Source organism: Microtus oregoni, unplaced genomic scaffold (assembly GCF_018167655.1).
Source record: "Microtus oregoni isolate MIOR12 unplaced genomic scaffold, Mior012 000015F_ref0000493, whole genome shotgun sequence".
Lineage (NCBI taxonomy): Eukaryota > Metazoa > Chordata > Mammalia > Rodentia > Cricetidae > Microtus > Microtus oregoni.
Window position 1 is genome coordinate 4050933 of NW_024543074.1, and position 18111 is coordinate 4069043.

Genomic DNA, 18111 nt, shown 5'->3' on the forward strand with positions numbered 1-18111 from the left:
TGCGATAGGCCCAGGAACTGGAAGAGTGGAGAGAGGGTAGAGAGAGAGCAGCTGGGGCTGACACTCCCTCCTCCCATGTTACATAGCACCTGTCAGAAAAAAGAAAATTCACACAAGTCCCTATCCATTAAAAAAAAAAAAAAGAATAAAAATAAAGACTTTGAACAAAAGGAACATTTGCTGGCCTAGGGAGCATCTCAACTTCTATAGCACCAGAGATTCCTTCCCACCCCACCCCTTCACAGAGATGTAGCACCTTTGATACCAAACTGGGCGCGCTGCCACCCTACCCCCATCCCCGCCCCCACACAGTTGCCCCGGTGACACACAAAGACAAGAACGAGGTAGTCTTTTAGCAACACAATTACACAAGGAACAGAACGGTCTCTCCCACCCAGCCTGCACACACGTGTCCGATGTTTCCAGTCTGCTGTGACCCTGCCTGGCTCCAAATCCCCTGGAGGGGCAGGTGGCTCTCTCACCAGGGCCGGGGTGTGTTGCAGAGGCCATGGAGATGCCAGATGGTTAGGCTCCTTCAAAAGTCCAAGAACCCCATGTCCTGGCAGGATTTGGAGGTGCTGGGTGGGGAAGTAGGCTGGGGGTAAAGGGACTGATGGGATGTTTCAGCATTGCCTTTGGTTGCTGGGCAGACAATGCGTTAATTCCTGTGTCTTTGGGGGAGACTTAAATTTGGGAGCAATGGAGGAGAGGCCCCAAGAGGGGGTGGAGAAAGGAGCAGAAAAGGCAGCATTTGGGGTATCATAAGCCCAGCGGGCAGAAAGGGACTTATACCCACATAGGTCTTCAAGCAAGTGGACCAAGCTTCCTTTTTTAAAAAGTTATTTATTTATTCTTTTTTTTTTTCCTTTTTGGTAAGGTTGAATGCACTTTTGGTTTTTGGTCAAGTTCAGTTGGTCAAAGATAAAAACTAAGTTTGAGAGATGAATGCAAAAAAAAAATGTTTTCCAAAGTCCATGTGAAATTGTCCCCCATTTTTTTGGCTTTTGGGGAAATTCAGTTTGGGTTGTTCATCTGTTTCCAGGGTTGGGGGAAAATGGGCTGGGTGGGAGGGAACCAGATTGGGGTGGAGGGAGTTTACACGAAGCAGGCAGGGCCAATGTCTAATCCGAATTCCTGGTCTGGGGCACCAATGTCCAAGGGAGCCACATCGATGATGGGCAGGCGGGAGGTCTTGGTGGTTTTGTATTCGATGACTGTCTTGCCCCAACTTCCGGTATGACTCTGGAGTGGATGAAAACGGTGGGAGGGGGTCATTTTACCAAGGGCAGTGACGGAGTGAGGGTCACTCTGATCTGCCAAAAGGCTAAAGCAGAAGCCCAGAGAGGTGAGCTGGCCCTGTCTGGAGGACTCACCGTGCAGCCGTCAACAAGGGTGCTGTAGGTGAAGCGGCTGTTGCCCTCACCACGGAGCTCGATCTCGTTGGAACCCTGGAGGAGCAGGGACTTCTTGAGGTTGCCGGTCTGTTGATCCATGTAGGCCACGCTGTTCTTGCAGTGGTAGGTGATGTTCTGGGAGGCCTCGGTGGACATCAGGCGCAGGAAGGTGAGCTGGATGGCGACGTCAGCAGGATCGGAGCCCTCGCTTCCGTACTCGAACTGCGTGGGCCAGAGAGAGCAGGCAATGGGTGACCACATGGAATTTCTAGTCCCTGGCCTTCCTGCCCAAAATCTGCTAAGAAATTTCATCTCAAGTTAAAAAGTAGGGCACCCCTTGTCCATGGGCACCTAAGTGACCCAAGACTCCTGTCTCTTAGACTAACTCTGCCCTTCCACTAAGCCAGTATTAAATCTACTCCAGGACTTCCGCTGCCTTCTGAGCAGGAGGCTAGCCCATCTCCTGCAAAGTGGTTCTAGGGTTCAGCGCCTGTACCTGGAATCCATCAGTCATGCTCTCGCCGAACCAGACATGCTTCTTTTCCTTGGGGTTTGTGCTGATGTACCAGTTCTTCTGGGGCACAGAGGGCTGAGTGGGGAACACACAGGTCTGGCCTGTCTCCATGTTGCAGAAGACCTTGATGGCATCCAGGTTGCAGCCTTGGTTAGGGTCAATCCAGTACTCTCCTGAAGTGGGCAGGGCAACACAGAGTCAGGAGAAGTAGGCAGCCAGCCTACTTGTGGAAAGTGGGATGCATAAAGGCATGGGGGAAGCGGCATGGTGGGAGAAGGAGGGTTGGGGAGGGGAGGCAGCTGGGCTTGGTCCTTACCGCTCTTCCAGTCTGAGTGGCACATTTTGAGGTCACGGCACGTGCGGGCGGGGTTCTTGCGGCTGCCTTCGGGGCTTCGGATGTTCTCGATTTGCTGGCTCAGGCTCTTGAGGGTGGTGTCCACCTCAAGGTCACGGTCACGGACCACGTTGGCATCATCAGCCCGGTAGTAGCGGCCACCATCGTGAGCCTTCTCTTGGGGTGGCTGAGGCAGGAAGCTGAAGTCGTAACCGCCACTGGGAGGACCAGGAGGGCCAGGGGGTCCAGGAGGGCCGGGAGGACCCTGTTTAAAGAGAGGAAGTCAAGGTTTCCAGGTGTTCCAGTCTCCTAGGGGATGGAGAGTCATGAGGCAGAGGATGTGGGGCTACGTACAACAGGACCGCTGTCACCAGTGCGACCTCGGGGACCAGGGGGGCCAATGGGGCCGGGGAGACCGTTGAGTCCATCTTTGCCAGGAGCACCAGCAGAGCCAGGGGGACCCTAGTGGTAGAGATGGCCGGAGAAAGTTGGTCAGAATCCCAAGGCAGCCCCGACTCTGGCTGAGGAGCACCCTCCCCACCGCTGACTCAGTCTGGTCCCCATTTCTGCCTTAAAGGGTGTTCTCAACTAGTTACTATGGGTGTCCTGGAAGGAGCCAGGATCAGAAGGCCAGAGACTGAATAAGACCAAGGGTCTGTTTCTCCCCACCCTGTCTGGCCTCTGAACTCTTCTGTGGAGAACAGAGGGATGCCTGAAGGTAACCAGGGGTCCTCATGGTAGCTGAGATGGAGGACCCACGAAAAAGTAATAGAAAGTGCAACTTACCCGGGGACCTGCAGGACCAGAAGCTCCAGAGGGACCTTGTTCACCAGGAGAACCCTAAAGGACAGAGAAAGGCAGTTCAGGGGCAGCAGGGGGGTAACATGCCCCCTTCATTCTAGAACTCTAGCTCCAAGTTGTCCATATGCTAAGACCACTTCCACAATCCCTGTCTGGGTACCTCTCTCCCTGTTAGAAATGCCCAGAAATCTTCTGCCCCTCTCCCCCACTAGGAAGGAATCAGAATGTCTGTCTAGAGAAGAAACAAGGAAGAGCTCCTCCTCCCACTACGCAGCAAGCACAGGGAGATGGTGGGAGAGGTCAGAGTCCGGGAAACTAGGTATACTCACAGGAGAGCCAGGAGGACCCTGGAGACCAGAGAAGCCACGGTGACCCTTTATGCCTCTGTCACCTTGTTCGCCTGTCTCACCCTTGTCACCACGGGGACCTTGGGGTCCCTAAAAGAGAGCGGGAGACAGGTTGTTGGGTGAAGTTCTACTGCTGTCAAGGGGGACACTGTTCACACCTAGGCCGGTGTTCACAGGACGTGAGGTTTGCATGGGACACTTACAGCAGGGCCACGGGCACCAGCAGGGCCAATGGGACCAGCAGGACCAGCAGGACCCTGGGGAGAAAGTAGTGTGTTAGATCCTGACTAGGGGAGGCCAAGCCTGGGGCCTGCAGGATGAGCTCCTCTTGGTCCGATTCCTAGCCCACATCTCTGGTGCGGTGACCACCTCTCTTGACTGCCAGTCAAGCTTCCCCAGAGCCAGGCCTCCCTCGAAGTGCTGGGGCAAGCCCCATGCCTGGGGCGGGTGGAGATGGGGCGAGATGGGCCTCAAGGCCAAGTTATGGCTCAGTTTTTCCAGGGAGGCCAAGGACCCAGACAAATCCCAAGACTCCCGCTTTTCCCGCAGCTGGATGAGGTCATTCATCCATTCCCTAGCCTTTGGGCATGCCTGAAGCAGAGGCCCAGCTACTTACAGTCTCACCACGGTCGCCACTCTTGCCAGCAGGGCCAACAGGGCCAGGAGCACCGGGAGCACCAGGGGCACCAGGGGGGCCAGCAGGGCCAGTCTCACCACGGTCACCCTGGGAGCAGAGGGCAGAAGTCATAAAGTCAGTCTCAGATGAAGTACCCAGGCTGGGCAGGGGCCAGGGCAAACCAGAATCCAGCCCTGGTGTGGGGTCTGATCTCTTACCTTGGGGCCGGGAGAGCCATCTCTTCCAGGAGAGCCTTCAGCACCAGGGGATCCCTGTAGAGGGAGTTGGGAGAAGTGAGTGACCACCCCAGGAAAGAGGTCAGGCACAGTCCTAGTGGCCCCGCACCGTCACTGGCTAAGGGATGGAGGCTTCTTACCTCACGTCCAGATTCACCAGGAGGGCCAGCCAATCCAGGGGGACCCACGGGGCCAGGGGGACCGCGTTCACCACTTGATCCAGAAGGACCTTGTTTGCCGGGTTCGCCCTAAAGAAGAAGAGAGAGAGTAAGACGAGACCAGATGTGGGGTCTGGAGCCATGAGTCCGCTTCTATCATATTTGCTCTCCTCGCCTCTACCACTGCTGCCCCGCCCCTTCCAAGTCCTGGCATGATTTGTCTTGGAGACCCCCCCCCCCCCCCGCAACACGAAGGAGCACTCACAGAGGGGCCAGGAAGACCAGGGAAGCCTCTTTCTCCTCTCTGACCGGGCAGACCAACCACACCACGCTGTCCAGCAATACCCTGAGGTCCAGGGGTACCAGGAGAGCCCTGTGGGAGGCAGACAGGGGTGAGAAGGGCTCACAATAACACAGAGTATTCACTACTCTGAAACACTCCAGAACAACAGAGATCAGAGCTAGCACTTACAGCAGGTCCATCAGCACCAGGGGCTCCTTTCTCACCAGCAGGGCCAGGGGGACCTGGGGGACCAACTTCACCAGGACGTCCCGCGGGACCAGTCTCACCACGGGGACCTTTGCCTCCTTCTTTGCCAACAGGACCAGGAGGGCCAGGGGGTCCAGCATTTCCCTAAATGGGCACAAGAGGGACTGTCAGAGTCCAGGTTTCCAAAGCATCATAGTTACATGTCCCAGCCAAGCCCACTGTCCTGACAGTGCTTGTCCTTCACCCCAGTCCAAAACCACAGATACTCACAGAGGGGCCAGGGGGACCAACACGGCCAGCAGCACCAGGGAAACCAGTAGCACCCTGGCCGGAGAGAACACAGTGTGGTCAGAAGCGAACAGTAAGCTTACCAGGCCCGATCTCCTCCAATCTCTGGCTTTGGGGAGACGCCACAGAGACGTGGATGGTACTCACAGGGGGACCAGCAGAGCCACGAGCACCTTTGGGTCCAGGAGCACCAACGTTACCCTGTAAGAGAGTGTAAAGGTATAAGACCCAGGCTAGGCCCAAGTCTAAGGCTACCAGAAACTTGGGTTGTAGAGGATGAAGGACTCACAATGGGGCCAGGAGGTCCAGCAGGTCCAGCGGGGCCAGGAGGACCACTGTCGCCTTTAGTACCAGTTTCACCAGGTTCACCTTTAGCACCAGGTTGGCCATCAGCACCCTGGACAAGAGGGAGAACGGAGCAGTGGATAAGGCAGCCCGGCAGCAGCAGGCCTCTGAGCTGGAGGGGGGGCAGCTAGAAGCTTGGAGACAGCCAGTCCCTCCCCACCCTTCTCCCCTGACTCAGGGTTACACTTCTGTCCTCATTCAGTCACCCAAGGTTCTATGCCTCACATCTCAGCTGGTGACAGAAAGTAAAGAGGGTATTGGTACTCACAGGGGGGCCAGCGAAACCAGCAGGGCCAGGGGGGCCAGGCTCACCACGGTCTCCCTAGAAGAAGAAGATGATGACTTTGGAGAGATGTCTCAACATTGGGAAAGGAGAGAAACAGAAGGAGCAAAGGCACAGAGGTGATGGTCAGGGGTGGGGGTGGAAGGAGCAGAAAGCAGGTAAGAGAGAAGGGCTGAACACAGATCTTATCAGGGGGTTGTCTGTACTTACAGGGGCACCACGGGCTCCGGTGGGACCAGCAGGACCACTGGGACCAGTTTCTCCCTATGAGGGAGAGACAAGCGCTCTAAACTCTCCTAGAAGATGAACCAATAGCATCTCCCTTCCCTTCTGGTTCTTTGAACCTCCTGGGTCACCAGCTTCATGTGGCATGACCTGCCTTCCCTGCAAAGCCCCACCTGGGCTTGCTGAGGAAGCTGTGTGTTAGAAAATAAGGTGACAAGGCAGCCACTCACCTTGTCACCAGGGGCACCAGCAGGGCCAGGAGGACCAATGGGACCAGTCAGACCACGGACGCCATCTTTGCCAGGAGAACCATCAGCACCTTTGGGACCAGCATCGCCCTAAAGATAGGGAAAAGTCAGACTTCCAGCGTGGGGCCAGGAGTTGAGCTACAGCATCCTGCAGACGTTTCTCAGACCCGGTGCCAAGGACACAAGATCCTTTCCGGGGAAAAGGTGACTATGTGGGGTTCAGGTGGGACCTTGGTTAAGAGGCCCCTGAGCTCTACAGTGTGATAAATAAAGGAGCCTCTGTCAGGGAGATGGCCCAACTCTCATCACCATGGTAACACATCAAGAGAAGGGCCTGAATCACAGGTATAAGATTACCCAGCAAAGTGAGGAGATAGGTGAGACCCACCAAAGGCTCAAGGGAAGGTTGACTTACTCTGTCACCCTTAGGACCTGGAAGACCAGCTGCGCCACGTTCACCAGGCATTCCCTGAAGACCAGGAGCGCCCTGGCTACCGGGAGCTCCGGGGGCACCAGTATCACCCTGTTTGGTGAACAAGAAGATGAGTGAGACATGGAGTCCCAGGAAGCATCTCTGACCCCCAAGCTCACTTAGAATCTCCTATGTGTGGATCCAAGGTCAAGGTTCCAGCTAGAAGGACAAACTCATGAACCCGACCTCAGGTCTCATGGATACCTACTCTGGTCTTGTCCCCCAACCCTTCACATCCCTATGGCTTGGGTCATAACCATCATATGCTTTCCACGATGCCCTCACCTTGGCACCATCATTGCCGGGAGCACCATTGTTTCCACGGGGACCAGCAGGACCTGGGGGACCTTGTACACCACGCTCACCAGGGAAACCTCTCTCGCCCTGCAAAGGAAGGAGAGGGCACATGATGGCTGCTCCAACAGGGCCGAGCTCGGGACATTGTAACGGAAGTGGCATGAGAGGACCCACTTACTCTTGCTCCAGAGGGTCCAGGGGCACCAAGGTCTCCAGGGACACCCTAAGGGTGGGAAAGAGGAACAACAGTGAGCCCAAATTCCCCTTGAGAAAGAGTGTCCACCCCTCTCCCTGGGAGCTGGTCGTTGGGAGCCATGTTTAGAAGTGAAAACATTCTTGGCTGAGATTTGGAATCTCTCCTTACAATGGGAAGGCTTGCGGTAAAGCCAGAGTTATTCCAGGATGCGTGTAGAGAAGTCACCTTGCCTAGAAGCCATGCAAACACTTCCGCATCATATGCAGCTCCCTCAGTCTGTGTAACCACAGTCCTCCCCCGTGTCTAACCTCTATCCTTCTAGCTGCTGGTTCCCTGCTCATCTAGGGGCAGTGGGTGGTCTGTCTCTTTTTTATTTCCTGCCTGCTCCTGCCCTCTGGCCAGTTGCTACCCCTTACCTGTTCACCGGGCTTGCCTGCTTCACCAGGAGGACCAGCAGGGCCGGGGAGACCCTACAGGGTGGAGATGGGAGAGAGAGAAGGGTTTAGAATCTGTGAGAGTTAACAAAGAAACATTCTGCACTCCCCTACAAACCTGTCACCAGGTCTTACCTGGAATCCAGGGGAGCCAGCAGGGCCTTGTTCGCCTCTCTCACCAGCAGGACCCTGTCACAGAGAAGAGGTTATCATCATGAGTAGTCCAAGGGGAAGGGAGGCAGAGTCCCCCCTTTCCCTGCTCTCCAGGCCTCCCTGACAGGAACACTTACAGCAGGGCCGGGGGCTCCCTGAGCTCCGGCTTCTCCATCTTTGCCAGCAGGACCCTGTGGGGAGAAGGTGGCAAGCTCAGTGTGGTAAGGCAGATGGTAGTGGCAGGTAAGGCCTGGACCTCTGGGACAAGGCAGAGCCTGCTGTGGCTTCTGGTGTCCTCACAGTCACTACAGATGGTATGTGTCATAGGCAGGGGCAGAAAGGTGACAGAGACTTAAAAGAGATACTTACAACAGGGCCAGGGGGTCCAGGAACACCCCGCTCTCCAGCCTTTCCAGGTTCTCCCTGTGTAGAAAGGGAGGCAGAATTGAGGGTCATGGGATTCACTACAGTCAAGACCCCTCATTACAGTGAGTATTCCTAGAGGGCTTTCTGTTCAAGAAGGCCGAATCCTCTAGGGAAAGCCTTGCTTGGTCTCTCTCTGCTGTACACAAAGTGGATGCTGCCCAAGGCTCCTTCCTGGTCACCTTCTCCTCTTCCTTTTCCTGACACACAACTGCGGTGACCTGAACTGCTAATGGCTGTCATCTCCTCGGGGTTCTCTTCTTCCTACCACACTTAGGGATGACTATCGCATAGAAGACCAATCTTATCTGTATGCTGGGGGACGCTCACTCAGCAACAATACTTAATTATCAGGGACAAAACAATATCAAGGAGCCAAAAGTCTCCTATTTTACCAATGGGTCCCGAAAAGGTCATTAAAGGGCCCGAGGTCACGCAGCAAGTCAGCGGAGTTAGTGTGCCTGTTCTGCATTGTTCCTCAGTGAGTACTTACAGCAGTGCCCTTAGGCCCAGGGAATCCCATCACACCAGCCTGGCCACGGGCTCCAGGAGGACCTGGGGGTCCAGGGCGACCATCTTGACCAGCGGGACCCTGAGGATGAGAGGCACAAGAGTTGCGGTAAAGACCAAGGTGCATACACAGGAGGGTGGGGGTGACATGTGAGAGAGGAAGCATACTTACAGGAGGGCCAGTTTTGCCATCAGGACCAGGGCTTCCAGGGCTGCCAGTGAGACCCTAGGGAGAGGCAGGAGCATGAATGGAGGCAGGGGGAGGGAGCGGTGGAGGAGGGGTATGGAGCACCAGTTGCAGGCTGTCCCAGTCTCGTGCAGAACAAGAGGATCTTGGCTCTCACCTTGGCACCAGGCAGACCAGCTTCACCAGGGCGACCAGCTTCACCAGGAGAACCTTTGGGACCAGCAGGCCCGGGAGCACCACGTTCACCAGCAGGACCCTAAGTGAATAGAAGTCAAAGACACATCAGGGCCACAGCCTTGGCCTCATTACCACGGGCTGGCATCCACATCCTCTTCATGCTGGGGGAACGTTCAGGACTTTGAGGGGCATCGTTGGGGATGCCAAATATGAGGAGGAGGGAGGCACAAAGATGGGCCCAGGTAACAGGGAGCATTGTTGGGGTCATGAGTGTTGGGAGACGTGACCAGTCCTGTCAGGGGAGGTGAGCTCCTCTGCAAGGAAGAGAAATTACCTTGGGGCCAGCAACACCATCAGCACCAGGGAAACCACGGCTTCCAGGTCCACCCTGCAGGCAGAAGAGACCAGTGAGCTTAATCACCACGCCAGGGACAGGGCAAACACTCTGGGCAGAGAAGGAGAGGCACAGGGCACTTACACGCTCGCCAGGAGGTCCGGGCAGGCCAGTAGGTCCAGGTTCGCCACGGGCTCCTCGTTTTCCTTCTTCCCCAGCAGGGCCAGGGGGACCTTGAACACCAGCAGGGCCCTGGAGTGGGCAGAAAGGGAGTGGTCAGGGGGCACAAGTCTTGAAGCCCATGACGCTGGCCTCTAACCACAGGGCCCCTGGGTATGGGGCAGGGGCTCCCGTCCTCCCTTGGTCTCTCTTGAGAGTTGTCCACGCCCCAGGGGCTGAGGAGAAGGAGGGGTGATGTAGGACTTACGGGCTCTCCTTTGGCACCAGTATCTCCTTTGTTGCCAGGAGCACCAGGTTCACCCTGTGTTGGGGTAGCAGAAGAGAATGAGATGAATTGGCATTACTCTGTTGGTTCGCAAACGTATGCTTCCCCAGAAGGGGGTGCACTGGAGCTAGTGCATGAGTTGGGCGGAAGGGAGCGTTTTGTACTTACACTGTTACCCTTGGGACCTGGAGCGCCACTGGGTCCCTGGGGTCCAGAGGGGCCTCGGGCACCAGGGAAGCCAGGAGCACCAGCAATACCAGGAGCACCCTACAGGAGGCAGGATAGATATTTTAGCCCAGGGGTGGAGGGCATGAGGCAGGTGGCAGGCGGGCGTCAGAGGAGGGCTGGTGGTGACTTACGTTAGCACCTTTAGCACCAGGTTGTCCATCAGCACCAGGATTTCCCTATCACATAGAGAAAGGAGGGTGAGTGGCAGGCAAGGACTCTGAAGCTGGCAAGTAGCCCAGGAAGACAGTAGCAGGCGACACTTACAGCAGGGCCGGCAGCACCAGCAGGGCCAGGGGGTCCGGGCTCACCACGAATACCCTGGGGACCTTCAGAGCCTCGGGCTCCCTGGGGACCAGCTTCACCCTGTGTTGGAGGAAAGGACAAATCAGAACCCAAGCTGGGGCATCTAGCATTACTTCTGGATGTCAGGTGTGTGTGTGTGGGGGGGGGGGGCAGAAGAGGAAGGATGAGGACTTTGAGAGCTAGGAAGGGGACCCTAGGATAAGGGTATTGAGGAATGCGCTTCACTCTTTCCACTCTGGGCTTCTCTGGTACGGGGTGACACCCAGTTTTTATTCTGTGACAGTCATGTTCGAAGAAAGAATGGGTCTCACCTTAGCACCAACTGCACCAGGGAATCCAGGAGGTCCAGTGGGGCCAGTGGGACCCTGGGAACAAAATGGATGTTTAACTACAAGGCACAGATAGAAGCTAAGAGCTCCTAAGTTTCAACAGCTGATGTCAGCCCCAAGAGCTGACACTGAGACCTCACCCCACTCCCAAACTCAAAGTCAAAGCCATCCTTACCGGGGGCCCAGCTGCACCAGTAGCACCATCGTTACCACGAGCACCCTGTAAGAGAGAGGGGAGACCCAGTTATGCCCCTGAGCATTAGACAGCTTCCAGAGTCCCTGGTGAACCCCAGCCAGAGCCCAGGGACTTCCCAGGGGGCTAGGAGTACTTACAGCAGGGCCAGGGGCTCCAGGGCGACCTCTCTCACCAGGCAGGCCTCGGGGACCCTAATAACCAAACCAAGAGATGTCAAGCGAGATGGAGATACACTCTCTGCCAGCCTCCATCCACTCTTCACTCAACCCCTCCCTCTTGGTGCACCCCCACCCTCAAGGTAGCATATTCACCATCTGGCCAGGAGCTCCATTTTCACCAGGACTGCCAGGCTCTCCCTAGGGACAGAGAACAGAGTGAGGGCTTCGTGTACAGCAGGACTGTTGGGGTGTGTGTGTGCAGAACCTTTTGACAGCCTCTTACCTTAGGGCCAGCAGGACCAGCATCTCCTTTGGCACCATCCAAACCACTGAAACCCTAAGGGAGGAAAGAGAGATGAGGTGAGACTCTGGGGAGGAGTATGCCACTTGGATACCCACACAGATTTGAGGAGTTTTAGATCACCCCAGCCATCTCCCTGTCTCTGAGCCAGACCAGACCCCAATTCACCTATTGTCCCATCCAGTCTCTTTATAGGGACATCCTTCCCAAGAAAGGAAGTTCTTTTGGATGTCTAACCCATGACCTTTGAGACATCTGCAGCTACCAACTAACATGATGCACAACAGGATCTCTTGGGGGAAGGGTCTAGAATGGTGGCTTGGGACTTTGGTGACTTCAATGACTCAAAGGAGACTTACTCTGTGTCCCTTCATTCCAGGGAGGCCAGCTGTTCCAGGCAATCCCCGAGCACCCTGGAGAGAAAGGCAGATAAGGACACAGAAAGGAGTCAGGAGAGTTCAGGAACACTGCTCCTAAACGCATCCCCAGCTCAGTTAAGACCCGGGGCCTATCCTCACCTGAGGCCCAGGAGGTCCACGCTCACCAGGACGGCCAGGTTTACCAGCTTCTCCCTGCAGAGAGAGAAAAGGTCATTGTGGGTGTGCCCCACCCCATACTAGGAAGGAGTAGAAGGGCTCAGGTGTATTGGGGCTATTGAAGGTTTGGTCTGATTTTGGGACCCAGAATCTAACTTTGAATCTAAAACTCAGTTTAGATCTACAATGAAACCTCTGGTGACTTTTGAGTACCTTCAAAGTAGTTTCTGTCACCGTGCGTTCATTTCCACATCGGATCAACCAGAGCTCTTAAACTTGGATCACTCCAAGGAATGAGGATGGGAGTATGGACGGAGGTGGGCGCTGCCTTACTAAAACACGCTACTCAGTGGAAAGATCACTGCCAAGAACCCTCTGGGCATCAGGGAGAACTTTCATCTTCTTCCCCTGGTTATTGCCCCCGAGGGTGGTGAGACCCTGCCAGGAGGATCTAAGGACCCACACAGAGAAGGCCACGGGATGAGCTGGTGTCTTCCCCTGGGGTTACTCACATCATCTCCATTCTTGCCAGGGGGGCCTGGGGGGCCACGGGGACCCATTGGACCCTAGAGGAGACAGGAGAGGTTGTTAGCCCAAATGAGAGACAACAAAGAGGAAGACTGGAGTCAGGAGGGGACACAGGTCATCCTTCACTCAGTACGAGTGACTTTCACAGGAGAATTTGTGGAGAGGGAGGTGTGTCAAACGAAGGACTGACTTACTGAAGCGCCAGGCTCGCCAGGTTCACCAGGGGGGCCTTGGAAACCCTGAGGACCCTGGAGAAGGAGAGAAGGAGAGGCTCAGAAAGGCAGGTTCTTGCTAGGCTGTCTCCCTCTTACAAGAGATGTCTACCAGCCTCTTGCCTTCACCCCAATCGTTCTCCTCCAACGTCCCCCACATGCCCAAGATGATACACAAAGATCCTTGGATACGTACGGGTGCACCAGGGGGGCCAGGGAGACCACGAGGACCAGAAGGACCCTACAGAAGGAAAAAAAAAGGGAGGCATGTGATATCTGTGGGTGAAAGCCGCGTGGGAGAGGTCTGTTTTTACTGTGGGAATCACAGTTGTCCCGCATCTTCTCTAGGTCTGAGGTTCCAAAGCTTTACCTCCCAAAGCTTTCTGCACCTCCCCCTTGCAGGACCATGGTGGGCCTCTCTCTTCTGGATCCCTCCCCCCACACCCCATTCCCTTTGCCACCACTGCTCCCCCTGGTGGCTCACCATGGGGCCAGGCACGGAAACTCCAGCTGATTTCTCGTCATAGCCATAGGACATCTGAGGAGCAAAATTCTAGAAAAAGAAGAGAGAGTGCATGAGAAATTGGTCTGGGGTGGTGAACCGAAGGGCGGGAGGGCATTGCCAGGCATGGGGCAAACTGACATGCGCTTGCGGATGTGATTAACTAAGAAAGCCATCAACACTGCCTGTAAGATGTTTCCTGTAGCAGACACCTCAACTGAGCCATCGAACCAGACAATCCCAAACCACAGAACAATCGATAAAAGAGCCGCCTCTGCCTACAACCAGACTCTTCAAAAACTTGCTGAGCCAAGATGACAAAGAGTCTTAGAAACAGTCAACATTCGTGGGGACCGAAGAGGTGATGATGAAATGAAATTGGTGGACAGGAGGGGGGAGGGAAATGCTATAAAGGACACTTTGGGCATTGGTTAAATCTGACAGTGGATTGTATATTAGGCAATAGCGCTATATCAACATTAAATCTGGTGCTGTGGTCCCATAGGAGAATGTCCCTGTTTAGGGAAAGGCACTTAAGTGCTTCAAACACAGGGCACGGGCATGTTCTGTGCCCAGAGTGGCCAAAGAGTTGTGAAGAAGGGTGAGTAGAAGTTCTGTACACACTTTTCTATATGTTTATGATTATTTAAAAACATAAAGTTATGTCTGTCAAAGCCAAAGCAAAACAAAAACCGGGGAGTCACACAGGTCTGGGGTCTCAACGATCTACTTACTCCTCCGAGGCCAGGGGGGCCGGGTGGACCAGCAGGACCAGGAGGACCAGGAAGCCCAGGCTGTCCAGGGATGCCATCTTGTCCAGGGGGGCCAGCGGGTCCCTGGACCAAGAGAGGGTGGGGTTGCTATAAGCACAAACCAGAACCACACCCCCTCCAGTGTACCAGCTCACTTAGAATGCAATGCTTACCCTTGGGCCTTGAGGGCCACGGTCTCCCTTGGGTCCCTGTGGGTTTGAGGGTGAAGAAACAAGAGACAGATTAGAGAAACGAGGGAAGTTGCAGCCCATAGGAGGACAGTGGGAGTCACACGGGTGAGCTGAGCGGAAGCAGGGAGCAGAGTATTACCTGGACTCCTATGAGTTCTTGGTTTGGTGATTCTGTGGGGGCAAAAATGTGCAGTTAGAAGTAAATTTACTAAGGTATCCGAGGTGTTAGAGGCTTTCACGGCACAGGCAAAGATGGGTCTCTGACCTCCCCTAAGCCTACGTCCAGAACGTACCATATTCTTCTGGGCAGAAAGCACAGCACTCGCCCTCACGTCTTTGGGGGTTGGGACAGTCCAAGTTTTCCTGGCAAACCACGTCATCGCATACGGCCGTGCCATTGTGGCAGATACAGATCAAGCAGACATCGGCTTTCCACGTCTCACCATTAGGGATCTTTACGCCATTGTGTATGCAGGTGACTTCAGGGACTGCACAAATGGGAAACAGGACGTGAGCGGCTCTGAGACCCCACCTCGGGGCGCCAGGGATCCCAGCCCTACTCACCCTTTCCTCTGTCTAATAGCCGCACGTAGATTTTCCACTTCCCACCTCTCCTCCCCCCGCCAGCTCAAATCCTTAAATGCTGGTCTGCTCCAAAGCGGCGTTCAGTGATAGCACCGGGAATCCTGGTCAGGACAGCTATAACTTCCCAGTTCTCAGGAATTTAAACAAAGCTTTAGACCGGGGTTGCTTCCAAACTCAACTTCAGCCCACGCGCGCGGAAACCAAGTGAAGTAGAAAGCCTTCTGCAGGAGAGTAGGAGGGGTCCCACACAGTAGAAGGAGGTTCATGGGGGTGTGGTTTGCGCGCAGACAAGAGGCGGGGGTGGGAGGAGAGAAGGGGTGTTCCAGCCCTGGTCCCACCCCCATTCCCTGGGCAGGTGGGATGAAGTGGGAGGGGCTAAAATGTTGAGGAGCTGATTTCAGTGGAGTCCAGTCCTAAAGTTGGATACATCCTAACCCCCACCCCCGCTCCCAGGAATCTTAAAAAGCTTGCTTTCGAGACAAGCCCCGTCCCTCAAAGCTAAGAGAGTCTCTCTCTTAGCCAAAGAACTCAAGCCTGCAAACAGTAATTAGTAAACCATGCCCACGGCTCTAGTACCTGATCAAGTGAACCACTAGGTGGCAGGCAACACTAAGCAATGCCTAGGGCGGAAACAATTTTATCCGGCCTGAGCCACTTCTTTCAAAGACGGGCTACCCCAGCCCTGGCTTTATTTTCTCAGTCTGGAGATGGGGGTCCCAGCCCGGCAATAACCCAGATCTTCCCTCTTTAGCCCGCGCGCTGTAAAATGCTGACCCGGAACGCGTAGTGCTCAAGGTTGACCAGCAGGAGGCGCAGGGACCGCGCCCTGTCAAATCCGAGCCAAACTTTCTCATCCAGCAACCCTCCCACTCTGTGCGTCCCCTCCCCCCCCACCAGCCCAGCACCCCGGCGGCCCCAGCAACACTGTCTAGCTTGCAGAGAAGGCAAACAATCTTTCCTTATGAATCATCCCGCAGCCTTTTTGATAGCTTTTACATCTTGGGCTCCGAATCTCTATTCCAGGGGCCTTATTCCATCTTCGACGTACTCTGTCCCAGCTCGTGCCCAGATTCCCACTTTTCCTGTTATGCCACTGGTGGGTGCTTGGAATTTACTTCTTGTGTCATTTCACCCCGCGCTCCACTTCTGAGAACTGTCCACCCTCATCTGCACGCCTGGGTGTCCTCTCTCCTCCCAGTTCCCCTTCATTACCTTCCCACCTCTGACTGGAGCATCCCGCATTTCTGTTTAAGCCTCACTTGCCAGAATCCAGAGCAGAAAGCAATACCAAGAAGCCGTGAACTCGCCAAAGTTTGAAACTTACTGTCTTCTTGGCCGTGCGTCAGGAAGGCAGTGGCCCCTAAGAGGAGCAGGAGCCGGAGGTCCACAAAGCTGAACATGTCTAGACCCTAGACATGTAGACTCTTTGCGGCTGGGGTTGGGGGTTAGCTTCGGCTCATGCGTGTCCTCACTCCGCGTGCCTCCTGCTCTGTCCCGAGGAGAAACTCCGGTCTGCTCCGACGACTGGCCTGGGCCCCTTTTATACCATCCTGATGGAGAGTTGGGAGGAACCCTGCCTCTTGAAGAGGGGGAGTCGGCAGCCCGGCCCCCAGCCAATCAGAACTGCCTGGCCCGGCCCCCAGTTTGGATAGGAGAGGGGGGAGGAGGGGAAGGAAGGGAAAGGAGTCCACCCAGCCCCCCACCCCCCCTTTGCAATCCTGCCGCCCCTGCCCCCTGATCTACCCTGGCCAGAGGTACTGTCATCGGAGTGTGGGCCTCAGTATACTGATTTGTGGGTAGGGGATGCCCCTTGCACTTTTTTCCTGGGACCTCAAATCAGAAGGATGTGAAACTGGGGGTCTGAGTGGGGGGACATTACAAAGGAGTCAGGGTACAGGCATAATTGGGAAAACTGGCCCTGCTTCTTAATGCTTCTGACATCCTTGGGAAGAACTAAGGAATAAGCTGGACAGACATCTCTCCAAATCAGAAGAACCAAGTAGCTAAGCAGATGTGCCTGTTTGGGATGGTGGGGGGCAGAGGTAATCTCTTGGTGTGGTCCAGGTGTGAAGGGTAGGAATATGTCTAACAAGCTAGTTAGACATCTCTTTAAAGATACTGTGAATCAGATATATGATTGCTTGAAAGGAGGGAGGGGAATGGAGGTCTGTTTTGCTGTGCCTATGGCTCCAAGAAAAACCCATAAGCCCTTCTTCAGCTCCAGGTGTGACTGAGGCTGAGGTTGGGGAGAAGTTTGACACTCTGGACCTTCCAGAGGAGGCTTAGGCGTTAAGTGATGGAGTAGCAGGGTAGGCTGGAGGATTTCTGGGCCCCTAAAGCTATGGACTGGAGTTTGTTGTATAAATTAATCCCCTGAACTCCTTCAACCCAGAGCTGGGAAGTGAGCTTGTTGGGGGAGACCTGTGACCATGGATACCTTAGAAAAGGGTCTGGTACCAACAGTGGCTACAACCGGGAAGCGGTTAGAAGCATTCTTATGTAGCAGAATCAGTCCAGAGAGAACAGGTAGAAGGCTCATGGGCACAGAGGGCTGTTCTCAAAGTGACAGAGAGTCCCCTTTTCTTATTGTACCGTACCTGGACTTGATCTGGGGACACCTAGGTGAATTCGGTGTGTGGAGGGAACTTGTGTTGGAAGCAGAATGGCTTTATTTTAAGGCTTTCTCCCCCCCCCCCCCCCCACACCCTCACTTCTTTGCTAGAAACCCTGGCCATTGTTCTCCACCTCTGCAATCAGGAAAGGGACATTTGTAGTACCCCTTCCCCAGAACAGCGGGTTATATTTAGAGAAGATGTCTCTAGTATCCTTTCTTCCCCTATATCCGATCCCCCAAAATGCCCTGCCTGACCCCCAATCTATTTAGGACCTACACTCTGCCAAAACATGGGTGGTGAGGGAAGGCACTGGGGTCTCCTTGCAGGGCCTCGGATGTCCTGGGCCACTTCCCCCACCGGCTTCTTTAGAACTGCAGACGTGGAATCAGGGAGTCCCGCCTCCTCCAAACCATCCAAGATTCCATTGCCCCCCCCACTTCACGCCCTTCCCGAGCTAGTTTTGTGCAACGAAGGCAAAGGAAAAAAAAAAAAAGACCAAGGGAACAGAAGGGGAGGGAGCCACGTCGCTGGCCGTGGGCAGCTAGGCTGAGCAGTGCGGGTGGGAGACTGCATGGGGCTATAATTAAAGGGAAAATATAGAGTTTCCAGAGAGGCAGGGCTGGAGACAGCAATGGAAGGACGGGACTTCATCAATTATCCCAACCATGTGGCAGTAACTTGTGGCCCAGGATCTGCCCCCGCCTAGTGCCAGTGCCTGCAGGGCAAGACTGGGGGTTGAGATGCTGAGATGGTAGTTCCGGAAACCCA

At 54.9% G+C, this 18111-nt stretch overlaps 1 protein-coding gene across 1 annotated transcript; it reads right to left on the reverse strand.

Annotated features, from left to right (window-relative positions):
• Nucleotides 1–298: 298 nt before the first annotated feature.
• Col1a1 (collagen type I alpha 1 chain) lies at nt 299–16219 on the reverse strand. Its single transcript, XM_041664599.1, has 51 exons — nt 16053–16219; nt 14437–14631; nt 14283–14314; nt 14126–14161; nt 13935–14036; nt 13183–13251; nt 12895–12939; nt 12681–12734; nt 12471–12524; nt 11941–11994; nt 11782–11835; nt 11405–11458; nt 11275–11319; nt 11101–11154; nt 10943–10987; nt 10750–10803; nt 10400–10498; nt 10267–10311; nt 10076–10174; nt 9890–9943; nt 9607–9714; nt 9463–9516; nt 9109–9207; nt 8937–8990; nt 8748–8846; nt 8201–8254; nt 7969–8022; nt 7814–7867; nt 7661–7714; nt 7227–7271; nt 7037–7135; nt 6695–6802; nt 6262–6369; nt 6017–6070; nt 5792–5845; nt 5468–5575; nt 5326–5379; nt 5161–5214; nt 4873–5034; nt 4666–4773; nt 4383–4490; nt 4225–4278; nt 4007–4114; nt 3594–3647; nt 3373–3480; nt 3029–3082; nt 2597–2704; nt 2225–2507; nt 1891–2081; nt 1374–1616; nt 299–1242 (listed from the first exon to the last, which is right to left on the reverse strand). Exons 1-51 carry the CDS (start codon nt 16126–16128, stop codon nt 1096–1098), a joined length of 4362 nt encoding a protein of 1453 aa, XP_041520533.1. The 5' UTR covers nt 16129–16219; the 3' UTR covers nt 299–1095.
• Nucleotides 16220–18111: the final 1892 nt, after the last annotated feature.